The sequence below is a fragment of the Drosophila elegans genome, unplaced genomic scaffold (genome assembly GCF_018152505.1).
Source record: "Drosophila elegans isolate 14027-0461.03 unplaced genomic scaffold, ASM1815250v1 contig_476, whole genome shotgun sequence".
Classification (NCBI taxonomy): Eukaryota; Metazoa; Arthropoda; class Insecta; order Diptera; family Drosophilidae; genus Drosophila; species Drosophila elegans.
Window position 1 is genome coordinate 11,822,519 of NW_024545863.1, and position 19,394 is coordinate 11,841,912.

General features: G+C 41.9%; 1 protein-coding gene across 7 annotated transcripts in view; it reads right to left on the reverse strand.

Moving 5' to 3' along the window:
* Nucleotides 1-3,720: 3,720 nt before the first annotated feature.
* Nucleotides 3,721-19,394, reverse strand: part of LOC108141044 (afadin) — a 51,446-nt gene continuing 35,772 nt past the window's right edge. For 4 of the 7 annotated variants that reach the window (XM_041709665.1, XM_041709666.1, XM_041709669.1 and 1 more), the window contains 13 exons: nt 17,543-17,664; nt 16,736-16,790; nt 16,418-16,662; nt 15,901-16,107; nt 14,498-14,963; nt 13,690-14,214; nt 13,367-13,614; nt 13,191-13,309; nt 8,978-9,226; nt 8,608-8,839; nt 4,937-6,962; nt 4,632-4,753; nt 3,721-4,568 (listed from right to left, as the gene is read on the reverse strand). In XM_041709665.1, coding sequence (XP_041565599.1) covers nt 4,376-4,568; nt 4,632-4,753; nt 4,937-6,962; nt 8,608-8,839; nt 8,978-9,226; nt 13,191-13,309; nt 13,367-13,614; nt 13,690-14,214; nt 14,498-14,963; nt 15,901-16,107; nt 16,418-16,662; nt 16,736-16,790; nt 17,543-17,664 — 4,809 coding nt within the window. In that variant the 3' untranslated portion in view covers nt 3,721-4,375. Of the gene's footprint in view, nt 4,569-4,631; nt 4,754-4,936; nt 6,963-8,607; nt 8,840-8,977; nt 9,227-11,925; nt 12,929-13,190; nt 13,310-13,366; nt 13,615-13,689; nt 14,215-14,497; nt 14,964-15,900; nt 16,108-16,417; nt 16,663-16,735; nt 16,791-17,542; nt 17,665-19,394 lie in introns of those variants that run through there. The other 3 variants (XM_041709667.1, XM_041709668.1, XM_017264177.2) reach the window with 3 other exon arrangements.

Sequence of the window (19,394 nt, forward strand, 5' to 3'; positions counted from 1 at the left end):
ATATTTAAAGAAAACTTATTTATTATCAAATAAAATATTTAAATACAATCAAAAAACACATGGGAATTATAAAGAAGTAAAAAAATGTGAAAAGATTCGTGATAAACCTTTTATTTTCTCTGTGATTCCTAGTTTTTACTTTTGAAGCATTATTTTTAAAGTGAAAATTATTTTGCAGCTTGCATCATTAACGATATAATTTTCATTTGTTGAGCCGCGCACTTTGATTTACATTTATTAAGGCCCTGCTAATGCCCAGCTTCAGCTTTAGAAAGTGGGCCTCTGGGTTTCAGCCTAATGCCAATCCTCCCCTTGTCCCAGTTTAGCATCTTAACCCCAATCCTCACTTATTTAAATGGAATTCCTGCACCCCTGTTAATTTCTTGCCGGCGTCTTATGTCCGTATATTTTAAAATGCAAATACAGAAACTTGTCATAACTCAAGAAAAGGTGGAGAAGGAGAAAAGCATCCACTAAGCCGGCAAGCAAATAAAAAGAGAAAAAGAGAGGGGATTGAAGAAAAACTACCATTGTGTTGGCCATTGTTTCGCCTTGGCCATTGTTTTATTGCCTGGCCAACTATAATTTTGTGCGATTTTTCTGATTGCCCGCGCACTTTACGCTGCTCATTTATCAAACCGCCGCTGACCAGAGAAGCAAGTCTTGGCAGGCGTGGCCAAGATGTGGCGAAAGTTTTATGGCCAAGTTTGAGCTTTCCCGCTCAAAGTTGGCCCACATTTTCAGCTTCGCACACCTTGGCCAATGCTCCATGCCTAGCTCCTTTGGCCACTCAACAGACAATTTACAACTGCACAGATGGCGTTGGTGGTGGGTTGTTGGAAGGAAGGGGAACGGAACGCAACTTGTGGGTCTTGGGAGGAGAGAAGGGCTACGGGGAGTGGGCTAATCACTTTTTGATTTATTCGCCATAGCCGCCGCATCCTGAAACTTTTGCCACAGTTCATATTTTTCTTTTCGCTCTGTGGGGCTGTCCCGCAGATTTCCTGCAGTTTTCCTTTTCCCTGTTGCTTTTGCGGTATGGCCACCGCCGGCAGGAGGATATTGACAGCGGCAGATCGGGCATCGCGGGGGATTAGCTCTGGCGAATATTGAAAAATTCCGCGGCTGGCAATCCGAATGCCTTGCAGGCAACTGTCAACAATTTCTTAAAGTTCACTCCGCTCAGCCAACTGATTATGGCCCAATTCCCCCCAGCGGTTGTGGCTGTATCAAAGAGATTGGCGCATTTTAATAATTCACATGGCAAACTGTTGAAAAACAAATTTGATACGCGCACGCGACGCCAAAAGACATTTCCCTCGCAGGTGCTTTAAGGACACCCACGCCCTTATATATCGGCAATTCACCTTGCCGGCAGGCAAAGGCTCCTGATTTCGGTCCTGGTCTCGCTGATTTCTGTTGGCAGCAAGTGGTTAAAGTTTGCCGGTTGACTTTTAAATTACATTGTGCGCGGCCGCCGGTGGGCAGGCATTGAAACTTGGCCAGCAATACTTCGGCCTCAACAACCTGGAGGAAAATGAGTGGAACGCCATTTAGAATCATTTATAACCATTGTAAAAGAAACGGCATTTAAAAATTGGCCTAACATCTATATTATACTAGCCTTATAAAGCGTTGGGATACCCACTTCGATGCTAATTTATCATAAATTAAAGGCTTTGTAGTTGAGTTATTATAAAACGTTTATGTTCAGAATATACTCTATCAAAAGATTTAATTTTTATCAAAATCAATATATCAATATATAAATTATTTATTATATACATCCAATAAAAATCAAACTTCTTGAGCATTCCGGAAACCGTTTATCTTTTTTATTTTAATCATATTTCGGTGCTCCTAAGAAAAACTTATTATCCACCACCCAGAGGTTACGCGGTATGGCTAAGAATATGTATGTAATGTTTTGGATAATTGTTTAATTATCTAAAATAAAACTACCTAACTTAGTTTTTTACTAAGATACACCGTCATCCAAAACCACATTATAAAAAAAAACTCTTCGCTTAAACCATTGTCGATAAATTTGACAACTGTAACAAATATTATTTAAAATTATATAAGTATACTTATTCATGTTGTTTAGTTTTATTTTGTGGAGTATTCATGAGAATGTTTTATTGAAAATTTTCCAGCAGTAAAAGCACACTCTTTTTCCAATTCTTAATATAAGTAACATGTATATAAAAGTATTTCCCATCGTTTTAAGTTGATGTATACATTCTTGATCAGAATTAATAGCCGAGTCAAAATCAAAAAAAACTAAGTTATTGGCAAAAATGTTTAAAACCCCGTAGTATTTTCTTTCGGAACTTTTATTATGAAATTCATAAGCAGAGTAAAAGGTATCTAATAGTCTTCGGGTCTTTGACTAAAGGGTTCCTTCTCGTTTTTGTCATCAGAAGTTTCTGCCTAATACTTATACCAAAATTGAAGGACGATTTCACATGTTTTAATTGAAAATAGTTGGGTTGATTATTTTTTTAAGTGCAGGGATATAAACTTACGGGCTGACGATCATCTGGCTGAACGGACAATTGTTGAGCTAGTCTAAGTAATGTAATAATTTTTTCCGGAGTGCCAACTAAATTGGCATATAATATGCCCAAATCAACGCAAACCCAGCCCAACCCATTTCGTTTGGTTTCAGTGTGAGCAAATTTTACAAAAGGCATTCTTCAACTTTTTTCCAAATTACTCCCGTCCAGGCAGTGGCGGCGGCCAACAACATGTCAGCCAGCCGCTTGACTTGACTTTTGCTAGCCTCATGAAAAATGTATTTAGGTAGGTCGATTTCCGAACCTGTTGATGCCCGGGAATAGTTTATAAGCAGCTGGGATGTGCGCAAGTCTGTTCTCTGACATTTAAAATCTCCTTGGGCGCGAAATTTAGGACTGTTCCCAATAAACAGCTGGTTTTCGTAAACTGCAAAAAAAAATGTAGTTACAAACGGATTTATTGTTTGCACTTATCGATTGTGCCATATTTGACTTACTGTTGTCAAAACAAACGATTAATAATGCCAAGTACCACAAGATGTAAAAACTATTTTTATCCAAAATTGTAATCCCCTTTACAATCCCTACTTTAAGGTAAATTAGAGTAAGTGCACTTTAATTAGCTAAGATAACTATTATTTTTTGTTTTTCATATAATTAACTTTTTATTTTTCATAAATATGCACAATTGTGTTGCTGAATTTGTTTGCATTTTGATATAATATATAATTGTAATAATTAAAACTAATCGCGCTTAAAGTGAAACTAAACGAAAATGTTGCATCTCTTTTTACAGAAGTTATTCGTACATTAATTGCATATTTTTGTTTCGTTATTTTTCAATATTTATTTAAAAAATAGTTTCGCTTACTAAAAATAAACCGCTTCTTACAAATTAGAATTTAGTGTCGATTTGAAATACTTGGAATGCACAAAAATAATTTGTCACCTGTGTGTTGGGTTTTTCGAATAAATTTTATGCTATAACAAAATTGTTTGCTATAACAGACATCTTGCAAATAGATGCGCATGTTTTGTTAAATTTTAAAGCCATTAGATTCTTGTTTAGTGAAATCCTATTTTATTTAAATTGGTACTTTCTCTATGCATATTTAAATAACAACTCTTATTTGCTTTTGTATATGCCTTGTTGCATTCAAAATGTTTTTTAAAAAGGTTGCAATAATTAAAAATATATATGTGAATTTTTAAATATTTTATTACTCTTTCGTGGTTCGTGGTTTGTAAATATATCTTTAATAATTGAATAATTGGACCATTTGTTTAACGTTGTTGTGGCTTAGAGTTCTCTAAAGAATACAGTACATATGTATAAACGTTTTTTGTTCCGCACGATTCCCAGGTAAATATATGTATATCTAAACTAACTTTGCTCATTTACACTGTTTTCTAACCATAAATTGTATGCTGTAATCTGATGTAACTAATTGTTAATCATAGGGTTTATGTTAAATGTTTAAAACGCTTTACAAATGTGGCTCGCCTCGCTTTCGTTGCCCTGTCTAGGCTCTTTATAGTTTTGTATATATAAACATATGTATATATAGACTATAATGATATACACTGACAATTCTCACTAATTGAATTCAGTTAACATTTTGTGTGTGGTAATTAACTCGGAAACGCGATAACTATGGATTGTTATTGCCTTGCTTAGCAAATTCGTTAGGTTTGTTTGTTTCTATAGTTATCTGGTATTTATAACTTGATCTACATTTCTATGTGTGTATTTTGTAGAGCTAACGTAACAACTTGGCCCCAATATATTGAAGTGTAAGCTTTTGTGGGTTCGTATCTGTATGTACATAGCGTTAAGCAACGATCTCTCCTCCATCTTAATGTACCGCATCTATATCCCGCTGTGCCCGCGATATCTTCAGTTTGTCCTTGGGCGTGTTATCCTCCCCCGATTCCAGGGCAAACATCTTCATCTTCTCCTTAAACGAGAGCTTTTCGGGCACCGCATCTCCAGCGCGTTGTTGCTGTTGTTGCTGCTGTTTCTCCGCCAGACGTCGCGTGCGAGGATCTCTGTGTGGGTGTATAACATCAATCAGTTAGAATCGAGTAAGGCGCAATTGAAGGGTTTCATACCTGTAAACCTCCTGCGCTCCAATCACTCCGGGAGTGGATTGCACTGAGGTGTTCCAGAGAGCTGCATCGGGAGTGGCTGGCATCGATGGCAACATGGAAGCATCCAGATTGTGTTGCAGATACTGTGTAATAAATATTATTAATTTTTATAATTTAATTAAGAGCAGCAAAAGGGTAATCTTATTTTTTGCTATCCTGAGGCAGGCAGAACAAAAGTTAAGATTCGGGTTAAAGTTGTTGATACTAAAAAATGTTGTTTGTGTAAAGATTCTACAAGTGTCAAGAAAAAATGAACTTCCACTTACACTGGTATCTTCTCTGATAGTGTCCAAATCCTGATGCTCCATACCATAGTTGTCCATGATGTACTGCTGCTGCAGCTGGCTATTTCCGCTGACAAAGTTGTTTTCTTCATCGTGAAAGCTCACCCGTTTGTTGTCCCTCTGCGTCAAAGGCGGCGGCGGAGGTGGTGTGCCCAGTCCTTCAAGTCCTCCAACCATTCCGGTTCCCGTAGCCGAAACATAGGCGGCATTTAGTTCCATGGCGCTGAGCGGGGATCCCTGCATGGTGTTGTTGTTCAAGCTGCCACTCAGGTTGTTGTTATTATTATTCGTTTGAGTGTTCAGCAGCGAAGCCTTTTTAATCTCCACGGCAGCTGCCGCCTGATTGCTGGTCGCTGTCTTGAGCAGACCCATCGACGTGGTCGCATTTCCAGTGCTTCCCCGCAGCTTTTGCTGCGACATTATCAAGTACGAACTGTTCCTCTCTGGTGGCGGCGGTGGCGGAACTACGGCATCCAAGGACTCGTTGTTATTATCCTTGTCGAGCATCGTTAGCTGATTGAGCTCCTTGGCCAAATTCGATATGGGATGTTCCGTGTGCAGATGCCGCTCATCCGCAAAACTGGCGGATTTCTGTGACTTCGATGGCGACGAGGGTGCTCCACTGGGACCCACTCCGCCCTCAGAATACCGATTATGCTTCAGTATGCTCTTCGGCTGTTGAGTGTTGCTGCTCATCGGCTGGGCAGCCGGCGCTGGCGGCTGTGGGGCTGGCACCGTGTCCACTGGACTGCTACCGTCCGTAATCTCCGCCAGCTTGATCTCCGTCTGGCGGTAGCTGGTGATGGGGGTTTGTATGGCACTGACCTGACCGCTGCCAGACAGTCGGAACAGCTCCTGCACGTTCTCCTTGTCATACTGCTGCTCCTGATCCTGTTCCTCCTGTTCCTGCAACTCCTGTGCTCTTCGCTCGAAATCGCGCTCCAGGATCAGTGTTTTCAGCTGCTCCTCTTGCATGGCCGAACGGGAGACGATCTGGGAGAGCTCGGAGATCTGCTGCTCTCGCCACTGACGAATGTGTTCGCGTCGCATCTCCAGATCCTTTTCGCGCTCCTCCCTTTCCCAGGGATTGGTCCCGCTGTGAAGCGGTCGGCTGTTTGCTTGGCTTGCGGGCACATAGCTGCCCTTTGGGGGATCCAAGGTGCTGGCCACATAATTCATGCCCGGAGCAATCTGCTGCGTGGCCTTGAACAGAGGGTGGGTGGCGGTGGGCGGCAGTGGCGGTTTGTCCTCCGCCAGATTGGGTTGGCCCAGATATCGCTGCTGTTGCTGTTGCGGCTTGGGCGCTGTGCTTGGTGGAGCGTTTGGTTTATTGGGAGACTGTAGGCTGCCCAGTGGTTTCGGCGGCAGGGCTATAAAATTGGGCGACGGTTGCTGCTGTTGCTGTTGCTGGTGCAACTGTTGCTGCTGCAACTCGTACAGAGTGGTTGGATCATGGAGCTGACTGCGTCTGTACTCCAGGCTGCCGTTCTGATAGCCACCTGTGAAATCGTTGACATTCTGCATGCTCTGGCTGCTGCTCATCACTGGTTGCTGCTGTTGCTGCTGCTGCTGCTGCTGCTGCTGGAGGGGCAGATGTTGCTGTTGTTGCTGCTGGTGATGGTACATGTTGCTGATGTTGGGCATCGATGGAGCCATCATCTGCTGCATGCGCAGCGTTTGCTGGAAGTTCTGCTGGCTCTTGACGCGATTGTTCAAGGTAAGCTGATGCTGATGCTGGGGCTGCTGGCCATTGAGGTTGCTGCTGCTGAGAGCGAACTGTTGCTGCTGTTGCTGTTGCTGGAGTTGCTGCTGCTGTGCAGACTGCTGGCTGTGGTAATAGGCAGAGACGGGTCGAGAGGGTGGCAGATTAGCATTGGCCTGTAGATGTTGTTGTTGCTGCTGCTGGTAGGGCGACGGCAGTTGCTGTTGCTGCTGTGGTTGTTGCTGCGGCGCAAGCGGGGAATTGCCATTGTAGGCGTTCATGGCGGCATGTGCGGCAATCGGCGGTCTAAAACCAAAGCAATTAATATTAATAAGAGCAATTAAATCAGGGGTGCAAAGTTGCTGTTGGTGTGTAACAAAAACTTCGTCGCTTACACTAATTAACTAAAACGTGTCGAGTGCTGCATAAACATTTGTTCACTCTCCCTTCGTTCTCCTGAACAAGTGACTTGTGACTTTATTGCAAAGGTGCGTGCCTCTGTACAGCAGCAACATTAAAAAATGAACGACATCAGCTAATTACTCACGTACTTGGGACATTTCTACAAGTTCATATTCTTTCTTAATGGGTATAAAGCCATAAAGTAATCTCTTTAAACGCAATGTGACCCTAGAATTGCACACACGAGAGTTAGAAAAAATGTAAGCTAACTACCCACATTTCTGTGGCCACTCCCAAACACTTCACCTGGCACCAACAACACCCCCAAAAAACACACTCGAAATCGTTGTAAATAATTAATTGAGTTCGCTTGTTTGGTTTTCTTTGTGAAGTATGAGTTTTTGATGGCCACAAATTTTAGGAGTAAACAATTTGAACTTTAAACATTATTTCGGTTATGTTAAATAGTAAACTGCTTTACTATTTATCCTAAAATAATGACCACCATGTTTTATTTTTGCCATCCAGTCCGAATTTTTTATATATCTAAAGCTAAAGAATTTACGCGAATGCCTATATAATAATAATATAAACATATTAATAAAAAAAAAGGAAAATGTTGTCTAGTTGTGTTTGTTTTGTTGTAGCAGCCTTGTGACGGGACTATGATAAATACATCAGATTGACACATTATGTAAAATTTCGGTTTAAAAAAAAAAATAGATCACTGTTTAAAAAGTTAAAAAAAAAGTTTACCTAAAATATTAAACATTTTCGATACGTCAAGCTGTACAAATTTTATTTCGATTACATAAAGATAAATACGATACCGATTTTATATTTTAATGTTAAATTCCAGAACACAGACTTTCAAAAATCAAAGAACTAAAAAAACTACTCACTAAAATAGTAAATGTTAAATATTTTATTTAAGATCAGAACTTAACCTTAAATCTTCTTAACTCTCCGATTTAGAAATAAATATTTTATTTCAAAATACTTTTCCAAAAAGATTTAAAGAAAAAGTAAAAATCAACTTAAGTAAAAAAAACAATATTAACTATTCGAATCAGCGAATTCATTTTTTATTTTAAAAAATGTATGGCATAGTATTCTAAATTAAATTACTTTGTACTGCGTTCACTGACTAACCTGATATGATTTCTTGTTTGAAAGTGTACAAAGCAAACCCATCAAAAACACACCACTAGCCGAAACAAACCAAACAATTCCAGCGAGAACGATTTTAGTGGTCAGCAAAACACAACTGAATTTCAAATGACATTTTTAAGTGGATATATATGCGTTACCAAAACAAACAAACAGTAGCTATCAAAAAACTAGCAGACAAAATTAAAATGCGTTTATGGTCAACAAATTAGACAAAGATATATAAAAAAAATTTTTGTTTAATAATTTAAAACAATAATTTTTTTATGCATTTTCAATATAGTCACGTTGTTGTTGAGAACAAAAAATTAAAAAAAAAAAAAAAAATAGTCCTTCCCGAGACCCACGTATGTATATGTATATGTAATCAATAAATTACCTCTCGTTCAGAATCGGTTGGCTTTGATTTTGTGCCCGATACACGCTGAGATTCTGATAGAATCCCTGCTCGTTGCCGTTGCCATTTCCATTTGCATTTGCATTGTTGTGGCTGCCATTTGGCTGACCCAGGATTCCGGCCCCTCCGACGCCGCCTGCTCCGCCGATGCCTCCCATTCCTGATGTATTGTTATGCAAACTGTGCGTGCTGCGTGACTTGGAATTGGCCAGGGCTAAACGGAAACGAGATGCATACGAGGGAGAGAAAAATGAATTAGACTCTGGCTTACAAGTCGATTGGATTGTGCTCCGGTTACGTGGACAGGGTTAAGGGGAGGGCGAGGGGAGGATGGGGTGTGCAGTTCACTTACATATGGTACCCGATCCCGTGTGGTGATGCAGTGCTGGCACCGATTTGCTGTTGGGCAGGTGTGCAGCTAGGGGATTAATGATGCTACTGTTGTTGCTATTGCCTAAGGTGTTGCTGTGGCTGTTGTTCAGATGTTGGCTAAGACTGAGGCTATGATTCGGATGACTGTTGGCTATCAGTGGACCCAGGGATTTGGTCGACTCGGCGCCGCCCATACGCGTCAGATCGCGTTCGGACATACGTCGATTACCTGTGGTTTTCAGGTTAACAGCAACATCATCATCATCATCATCATCATCATCATCATCATCAGCAGGGACGTCAGCGTTTCGAGTGCATATTTTGGGGGATTAGAGTTGGTGGTGGAAAGAAGGTTGATTGGTGCGCATGGAGGGGGAGATAAATAGATGGATAGACAGTTTGACATTTTAGTATTTTTCATTTCAGTGTGAAATGGCACAATGTGTTTAGTTTGTTATTAATCAATGAATACAAAATCTAATTACACAACTACAACAGAGACAAAGGTGAAATTAAGCTGTGAAATAATCCTATAGCTATGAAATTACATTTAAACACATACATAAATACTCACAAAATGCGCAAATGAAAACCTTTTGTCACCGTTTGTGTTTTTTACATATAAATATTTAATTCAAAAGGCAACGAGAAAAGTTCAACAATTGTAAATGGCAACGCAGCTGAAAAATATCATATTAAATATGAAGCACATACAAAAGTGGATGCAGAAAGACCAGCAAATAAAATCAACAAAAACAAGAAAGGTAGCTAACTTCGACAAGCATCATTTTATATACCCTTGCAGCTATTGCCAAAATAAACATTCATTAAAACATATAAATCTAGAATTATAAACATATAAATCTAAAATTATATGCTTATATGTTTAAAAGCGTTAACGCTATTATTCGTTGGTTCCTATAGCTGATATATGATATCGTTTTCCAATTAAAAATTAAGAAACAAAAAAGTTAAAATTTGTTATATTTATTTTCCCATGGGAGCTATATAAAATAGTTGGCGATTTTATTGATATTAAAACCGTAATTCTGAAATATTAACAATTATTATATCTCAAATTAGAGATAAGAAAAAACGTACGGACAGACGGACATGGATAGATTTATTCTCGTAGTGATGCTGATCAAGAATATATATACTTTATAGGGTCGAAATGTCTCCTTCATTCCTGTGCAATCTGAAATTATAACACCCTCTGCTAGGGTAACCAACAAATAAACACAAAGACGGTGCAACATTCCGTTAAAGTTGAACAAGTGTGTTGGAAATTCAATTACAAGGTTTTGATTTTCATAGAGATAATCATTAAAAACAATTAAAAATCGTACACTAAAAAGGCAAATCAACTTGTAGAGTAAATTCAAGCAATATAGCTTGAAATTCTCTTCTCTTTATGATACAACCAAAAGGAAGAGAAAACGGACAAATAAAAGAATTTAATAAAGATTGTTGTTTTAAGTAACTCAATCAGCTATAAAAACAGCAATAAAAATTAGATATTCATACAGTTCAACAAATAATCTAAACGAACAAGCCAGACATATCTATTTGCAATAGAGAGCAAAACCAAAGGCTAATAAGTATAACAACGAGGGGAACAGAACAACATGAACCTCGGTGCGGCTGGGTTGGGTTGTCATCTGTGTGTCGTACACACTGCTACTGCTACTGCTGTTGATGTTGATGTTGTTCTAGTTGAGCTGGGCAATGGCATTTTGACACAGTGCCCCCCCGCCGCAGACAGCATTTGCAACGGCATTTGCAGCGGCATCCTCATCGTCATTATTATCACCCCCCGTGGATTGGCCACGAATTTCGAGCACATCGCAATGAGCAGGACAACAGCTGGAGGAGGATTTGCCAGCCGAGGAGCAGGACTCGACTTCACTGCAGCTGCAGGAGTAGCAATCATCAGTGGTATCTCCGCAATTTGGACAGCTCTTTGAGTTCCGCATATTGCTGCTGCTGCTGCTGCTGCTGTTGCTCTTGGTGTTGCCTTTAGTGTTGCTGGTGTTGCTACTACTGGCCAGGGACAGCAGCAATTTGGCCGTGGAAGGTGGTGAAGCAGGCGGCCGAGGGCGTGGCTGCTTGTGACAGTGGCGATGATGATGATGATGATGATGATGATGATGATGATGATGATGATGATGATGGCGAGGATGTGAGCTTGACTTAGCCTTGGGTTGCACATGCTTCTGCTGTTTGTTGCGTTTCAGTTGCCGCACACTGTGTGCCTGGCGATTGCTGCACATGACACTCTGGCGGCAGTTGGTATATCGGGACAATTCCGGCGCCTGTTTACCCTCTCCTTCCACCTCATCGTCCTGGCAGCTGTCGTAGCACTTGAAGGTGGCAACTACCTGGGCAGGCTGCTGTTTCCCCTGGTGTTGTTCTTGCCCTGGAGTCGTCTTGCCACGACAATGACCGCAGCAGGGACAGTCGCAGTTGGCTTTGTCGCTGGACTTTTCCGCTGCATCGTAGTCCTTGCCCGCACTGCCGTACATGCTCCACTCCTTCAGCTGCTTGAGGATGTGACCCTGTTCCGCCTGCGAAAGTTTGGCACACGGCTTGCTGCCGGGATCGTTCAGGGCCGACGTGGATCGGGACTTGTTGATGCTGGGCGGGAAGTTCTTGTTGTTGGCATTGAAGTACGCGGCCATCTCACGAACCTTGCCCTGGCCCAGGGGCAACAAAAAGCGGGGACTGAGGTTCACCTGGCTAGTGGCCCTGCGGCTGTTTGCTTGCATATTGGTGCTGGGAATGAGTTTGGTTTTTGTGGTGGTGCTGGCACAATATCGATTGCTTGTATTTACAATAGGAGAACGGGTGGTGGAGGAACTTTCGATTTCACACACACTAGGAACTTGGATGCTGACAATTGGGGCAGACGCCGTAGCGACTCCTGACCTTTTGTGCGAACGCTGGGTGTTGAGTTGCCGCTGGCAGGGCGACTGATTCTGCCGGAGCAGCGGCATGCGCTCGATGGATTCGCTGGAGGAGCGCTGGCTGTTGGACCCGGAACCGCCGGAACTAAAACCGTCCGCGGAGCAATTCGTTGCCCTTTTGCTGTTCAACTCCCTGCGTATCTTCTGTATCAGGGGCATACGCTCGGATTGCTCGGCAGCAGCCATCAGGGACTCCGTGGAGGAGGCACTGGCTGCAAAGTGACTGATGGCATCGTGGGTATGGTATTTCCTGTCGATTCCCGTGGCCCCTGGTTCGGCCTCTTCGGTTTGATCCAGATCAAAACTGACCGTTTTTCGGTATCCCGCCGCAGGATTTCTTTTCACAGTCGAGGAGCAACTGGCTGTGGACATGCAGGGTCGTTGTTGCTGTTGCTGCTGCTGCTGCTGCTGCTGCCGCTCCTCCTCTTCGTCGTCTATAAAGGGAATCTCGTCTGAATGAGCCATCGAAGCAATACCCTCTTCATTCAGCGGCTGATGAGCGTCACTGTAGGCTGCAAAGTTGCCAAACGATTCCTGCGAGTCCTTGGCCGGCTCATCCTGGTACTCCTCGATGTAGATGGAAGGCGGCGGAGTTCTCCTCAACGGTCTCATGGGACTAAAGTGTGTGACCGAGGGAGCCATCGGCGGTGGGTGATAGTAGCCCGCCTGTTCGTTCCCTAGGTACAAACTGCTGGCAGATCGAGCAATGGGCCTGGTGTCCCTGTACCTCGGATCGATGTGCAGCTGGTGGCCCAGGGCACACAGTTCCTCCTGCAGGCAGGAGGCACTTAAACGCCTCACGGGCGGCGAGGCAGCCCGCATGCAGGCAAAGGATTCACGACGACTCCTATTGAGGCTGTCGTCCGAGATCGAGTTGCTGTAGTAACGAGCCTGCTGTTGGAACGAGGAGTGACGACGCTGCTGGCCAGGACTCAGATGTTGCAGAAAATTGCTGGGAGAAGCTTCTAGCGATTGGAGCGATTGCAGCGAGTGGAGCAGCATGGGGGATGGGTTGATGGGTTGGTTGGTTACTTTGTTACTTGGTTAGCTTACACAACGTGAGTACGGAAGAGTAGAGTAGTGGGTGAGTATCTTGGATGTTTGAGTGAGTTGAGTGTTCTTAGCGTCCTACCCAGCACCTGGAGTCGCTCTAATGTGTGTTTTGTATTGATATGTATGTGGATATGTATGTGATATGTATAGTGAACTCCGTTGGGAGCTACTCACCACGCTGGATGACCGGGCTGGGCTGCTGCAGCAGCGTCGCCAGCCCGTGGTAGATGGCTCCTTGCTTGGCCACCTCCAAACTGACCACTGGCCCCGTCCGCACAAGGTAGTCCGCAGCCCTAAGAGACTCGAATTTGAAACCCTGGTGTTTAAGTAAAATCAATCAATATTCATACCTCTCCTGGGTGATGCCAATCAGGCTCTGGCCGTCTACGCGCAGCAGCTGATCGCCAGCTTGCAGGCGTCCGTCCGCATCAGCCGCTCCGCCGGGGACCACACTCTTGATGTAGATGCCCAGTTTCTCTTGACCGGCTCCCTTGGCTGCCACGATGGACAGACCCATGCCGTTGCTGTTCTTGTGCAGCTTGATCAGCTGCAACTCTGGTTGGGGCAGCTTATTCGACATGGCACTCGAGCTGCGGGCCTGCAAATAAATTGGGTTGATCAGTAACAAAGACCGTAGGACAACAAATGTTCGCCTTGGGGGACTCAGACTCACATTAAACTGATGCATATAGACCGTCCAGAGACCAATCGAGGTGGGTTGGGCCGCCAGTCGACACATGCCCTGCTGCTGGAGGGGATTGAGAAAGTCGACGAGGCCGGTGGGGATGCCGCGCACCACATCGCAGCTGAATCCGTCGTCGGGCAGCAAAAGCGCCAAGTGCAGCTCGGGTGACTCTTCCAAACGAACCTCCCGTCCATCGGCACGGGTCAGCTCGTCGGCCACGGACTCAGCCATTCTAATGGCCGTGTCCACCAGGTTGCGGGGCAGCTTCTCCTGCTGCAGCAAAGCAGCCATCTGCAAGGAGTTCAATCGGAAGCAGGAGCAGGCCAGCTGTTGGATTTCCTCGACGGAGGATTTGGGTGCCTGCAAGAACTGCGCACACTGATTGATCTTGGCCAGGTGGCAGTCAGCCGCCAGCTCCAATCCTTGGCGTTCGGCCCACAGCTCTAGCAACTGCAGTCGCTCCGTCATCACCTTGCCCCAATCAGCTGTGCACATGTGAGAGTTGGCCACAATCTGGTAAAAAGGGAAACAACGAAATTAGTGTATTTGGAGGAGAGATGGGAATCAGTGGTGCTAACTTCATTTAATGACATTGAGTATTGGCATTCCTTATTAAAATAACAAAGTTTAGCAGAGCAACAAACTTGTTTTTCCTATTTTAAAAATGTTAAGTTAAATGAATTTCCGATTGTATACATAAAACATTAATATTTTCAATAAGGTAGTTAAATTTTTGTATAGTTATCAAGTTAGCACCACTGAGTAATATTCTACTGGCCTTTTGAAGGCCGCTCACCGTATTGAAACATATGACATTGATGTAGTGAAACAGCTGCGAGAACAACTGGATAGTTAGGGCTGCATTAACGCGACAGCGTCGGAGGAGAGCCATCGCCGAACCCAGGACTGTCAGCACGAGACCCGCCGCAGAGTCGTGGTCAATGTTCTCGGAGAGAAACTGGTTGAGGGTTTGCGAGAGTTCCAGCCGGAAGCAGTTGACCAGGTTGCGGAACGCCGTCTGCACGGCCTCGGCCAAAACCTCTTGGGCCTGAACGCTGAAGGCGCTGATGTGGCGATCCGATTTGAGAAAGTGCAGGAACTCCGAACTGTTGGCCATCCAAAAGGCCAGGATTCGGGGATCCGTGTACTGCTCTTGGACCACGCTGTAGACCAAATTGGCCACATGGTGCAGGAACATGGTTAGCTTGTGGGCCCGCTCCGTCGGCTGCAGTTCTGGGCGATAGTGTGTTGAGGCTCGATATCTGTGGATGAATTAATTCTAGTTTAATTCGCCTGCATTAAAGAGCCATGTGACCCCAACTCGTATCTACATATTGATTTTCACGCCCGTCAAATGTCAAAGTTCCTTTTTCCCCAAATGGCTGTTGTACGCTCCTGCTGTTTCTGCCTGGCCACTTCCCTTTTAGCCCATTTTCCGCTGTCAGAACACATTAATATTAATAGCTCACAAATTGGGTCAGCAGCCAGGATAAACCATCATAATTGATAATGAATTGATGATACTGGTGCGAGAAGTATGAGGATGTGAAAGTACTACTACATGATCCACTTTATGTCTGGACATTTGTCAGCTGACGTTAGCTGGTCGGTCTCCGTCCGTCTGTAATTTGTCCCTGTCCCTGGGCTCTTGCCTAATGAAGTTCTGATTTGGAATTGAAATATAAATGGATTTATCGAAGGACAGATTGCTTTGAGGGTCGAAAGTAAAGAAAGGGCCTTTATCCCCATCTATCCCTTCATTAGTAGATGAAGATAGATCAAGAGAATCAATCAACTCTCAATTGACGATGTATACAATCACCAAGTAATTTATCTATTAATTAAATCGCAATTAATGGATTTATAAACGGATTACGACGAATTTCGTTTAAAGTGACTATCTTGTTTAACCTACCTACTTTGATTCTGGTTAAAGGTGAAAAATATTATAAGTCTCAATTAAATCTAATTATCCTATTTGAATATGTAATTTTAGTTCTGAAAAAAATATAATCATAAGTTAGAATATGCATTTAAATTAATTATTTGTATGCATATCTTAATTGATTTACAAGTTAATTCTTGTTTAAAAGCTTTTCACGTGAAACATTCAAACAACAATTAAAGCCAAACAAGCGCAGTCACAGCTTTTCACCATGCTCATCCCCCCCCACTTATAACCCATAGCAAATTACAAACCTGGCACACAGATAAAGTGAGTAGACGGGTGCCAGCTTAAAGTGCGGAACATTCACATCCAGCTCACTGATAATGTGACGCAGAAAGAGTTCCTGATGCGTTTCTGGGAACTCTAGGACAGCCGGCAGAATGGGTTCCTGTCCCTGGGCGTCGCCGGAACCACTCCCACCTCCGGCCAAAAGACCAGAGCCGACCATTTTGGGTGACCTACGTATCGAAGAGGGTTATTTGATTAGTAAAACACGGTACAACAGAAAAACAAATTAAATTTACAATATGAAAAGCAGACATTGCAAAGGGTAAAAGTATAAATTTGCACAAGTCTAAAGCGCACACAAAATATTGAACAAAATTAAAAAGTTAATCAGACAGTGAATATATATACAATTATGCATATTTCGATTGCTCAATGATTAATGTGTATGGGAACTTGTGTTGGCTTTCCTGTATATTTCGAAGATAGAATGTTTATTTTAAGGTATGCACAGATGGATCGAATGGATGGATTGAATCTTACCGATCTTGGCTGTTGGAACCACCTGATTTCATGCTCGAAATTGACTTGGTCTCGTTCTCCAGGTTACCCTCCAGACTTTGACCATCGTAGTTGCCCGAGTTGGCCACTTGATCCTGCCCACCCTTACTATCCACCACGTCCCTCAGCGTGCTGCTCATTGGAAGATCACTGGAGTTATTATTGTTATTGTGATATGCACTGGATTGATTCGACTGCTGGTGATGGTCGTAGTCGCTTTTGTGGGTCTACAAAACGATTAAAACATTTAAAAAAAATGGTAGAGAAAATAATAGGAAAGCGTTTTAATCAAATACCCACCGAACTCAGGGCTCCATCCTCATCGTTCCATGATCCCGGGGATGTGGGAGAGCGACTGCCATATTGTACGTGTGGTATTTGCATTGTTGTGTTGCGACGAATGGTGGTGTTCAGGTGAGTGTGTGGGTTTGTGCAAATTGTTTTGCATATTTGTTGGGTAATTTTTTCGGTTTGGTGAGTGCATGAGATTAATGTTTTACACAAACAATAAAAACAAACAACACGTAACGAAACATAAACGAACAGCACAATAAGGCGTGTAAATAAACAAAAAAAAAATACATAAATATGAATAAACGCGAAGCATACAAAAAGAAACACCTTTGAATTAATTTCAAACATTTTTAAATGTCTCACCTAAAGTGAATTAAATGGTTTTAAATTTACAACTGGCTATTCATAAAGAGAATACGTGAGTCTGGCCTTAAGTGGGGTTTGGCCATTCAGAACTGCAAATGGGGGAAATTTTCTGTTTGCTACATTTCTCAGAAAATTAGCTTTCTAATTATGCAGCTTTGAGACAATTTATTATGTAGCAACTTGTGACTTAAAATCAAGATTTAAAATGCGAAAATGGAAAAAAATATATTTTTCTAATTTGCTGTGTTAACGAAAATCGTAACATTCCAATAAATTGTATTCACTATGCTGTATCAAAATCAAAACGAATTTTATTAAAGAAACCAAAAAAAGAATTAAAACAATCACATAACAATCGCTAACAAAGCATTTGGCAGATAAAGCGCTAGCGTAGCACAAATAATTTCACTAAAATCTTGACGTATTAAATTTCTGGCGCTTACTCACCTTTCGTAGAGACATGCTGAGTCCAGTTGGGATTGCGACAGAGCGAGATTATAGCGCCCATCCGTGGGAGAATCGAGGAAACGGTACGAGGCCACGCGTCCAAACATAACAACCGAACCGTTCTGTGGATGGCAATTACGAAACACATATGAATTAATTATATTTACATCCGATGTGACGAGGGTTAATGTGTTACAAACCATGTAAGTGATTTAATAAATGTAATTAAGTGTGGCTATTTTTTTTTTTTTAAATTGTACACCGCGGAGAAAGAGTGAAGCACACTGAGTGACAGATTCTGGGCCACTGAGTCAGCGGTTGAACAATTTTCGGGGCGTTTTGAAATCAGAACTAGCAAACAGAGACGCCCCTCTCTGGGGGGAGATTCAAATCGAGATTTTTGTTAATTTTGTTGCTTTTTTCTGGTTATCTATTTTTGCGTTTGTTTGTGTTGCCCCTCTAATGCTGATTAGCTTGGTGAACAAATCTTTAGCATACACAAACCAGAAAAGCATTCGATTTGCATTACTTTTTGTTTAGGTTCATCGAACCGCAGCCAACCCCAATCTGCCAATTCAAAAAAGAAAACATTAATTCCGTGCAATAATAAAGGGGAGCTTACAAAGCCAATGACAGAAGATGTAAGTTTCTAAATTGCTCTTGTTAAATTTCGAAAAAAGAAAATAATATATATATTCTTTTTTCCAGGGAAATTCCCCAATGACAGTTTGAGGTTATTGTCGAACTGGGAGCTTATCTGTGCTTCAGTTTTATACAGAAGATACGGGAGAATCAAAACTTTTCTCTTTTCATTTGGTTTTAAATTTGTCAAGCGGAAAGTCAAAAACAACAGAGAAAAAGGCATAAAATACAAGCTGACAAATTTCCTTTTTTTTTCATGGCGTTCCCTCTGACTTTTCCGCTAATGCGTGAGAACGCCGAAAGCCAATTTGATTCATTTTTCCAGTTGTTGTAGTTGTCGCTGTCGTACTTTGTTTGTGTTTCCGTTCTGTGTTGAAAAGTTGTCAAAACAAAAGATAAATCAAAGCTTGTGGAATGTATACACCCTGGCACATTGGTATCGGTTTTTTTTATTGCTTTTCCAACTCGAACTCAAAGCTGATAATGAACTTGAAGTGCAAATGAATGGGAATTGAAAATTTAAACTCAATGCGGCTTGAGTTCGACGACGTGTGCTTTAAAATTCATTGAAATTCATTGAAAAAAGGTAAATTCGGCCTTGGCGTGTTTTTTAATTAACTTTTCTTAATCTCTTGCTTATCTTTAAAATTTACTAAGTGCTTTATTTTTGTCCTTAAATTATGAATATTAAGGATATATTTAATCACACCATGAATTGAACAACCTTTGAAGTCTTATTAAATAAAATTTTCTCATAGATCTTGATTTTTTAAATACACAAATTGGTTTTTCAGATATTTGAATTCAATTTTTTCTTTTATAATAAAGATTTTAAATTGAACTTAATTATTTATTTATTTTAAAATAATTATAAAACAAATGTCCGTTTCAACCCATTTACTTTCGTTAAATTGTGTTCCCTGTTTAGCTTTAAAGTACTTAGCTATAAAGTGTGGGTCAAAATCCAACACTAATTTATCTTCGAAAGTTGTCTCTATAAGCCAAGAAGATTATTGGCTTGGACCTTCTCAGACAATGTCACGAAAATCTTACAAATGAATGAAAAAGGACAAGTGTAACAGCGGAATGGAATTTGGCAGCTTTTAAAACCCTTTAAACTTCAACCGGGTCAAGGTCAATGGTAAAACGTTGCTTCGCAACATTGCCTGCTGCCGTCAAATTAAGCATACGCCTCGGGTGACGAGCACGA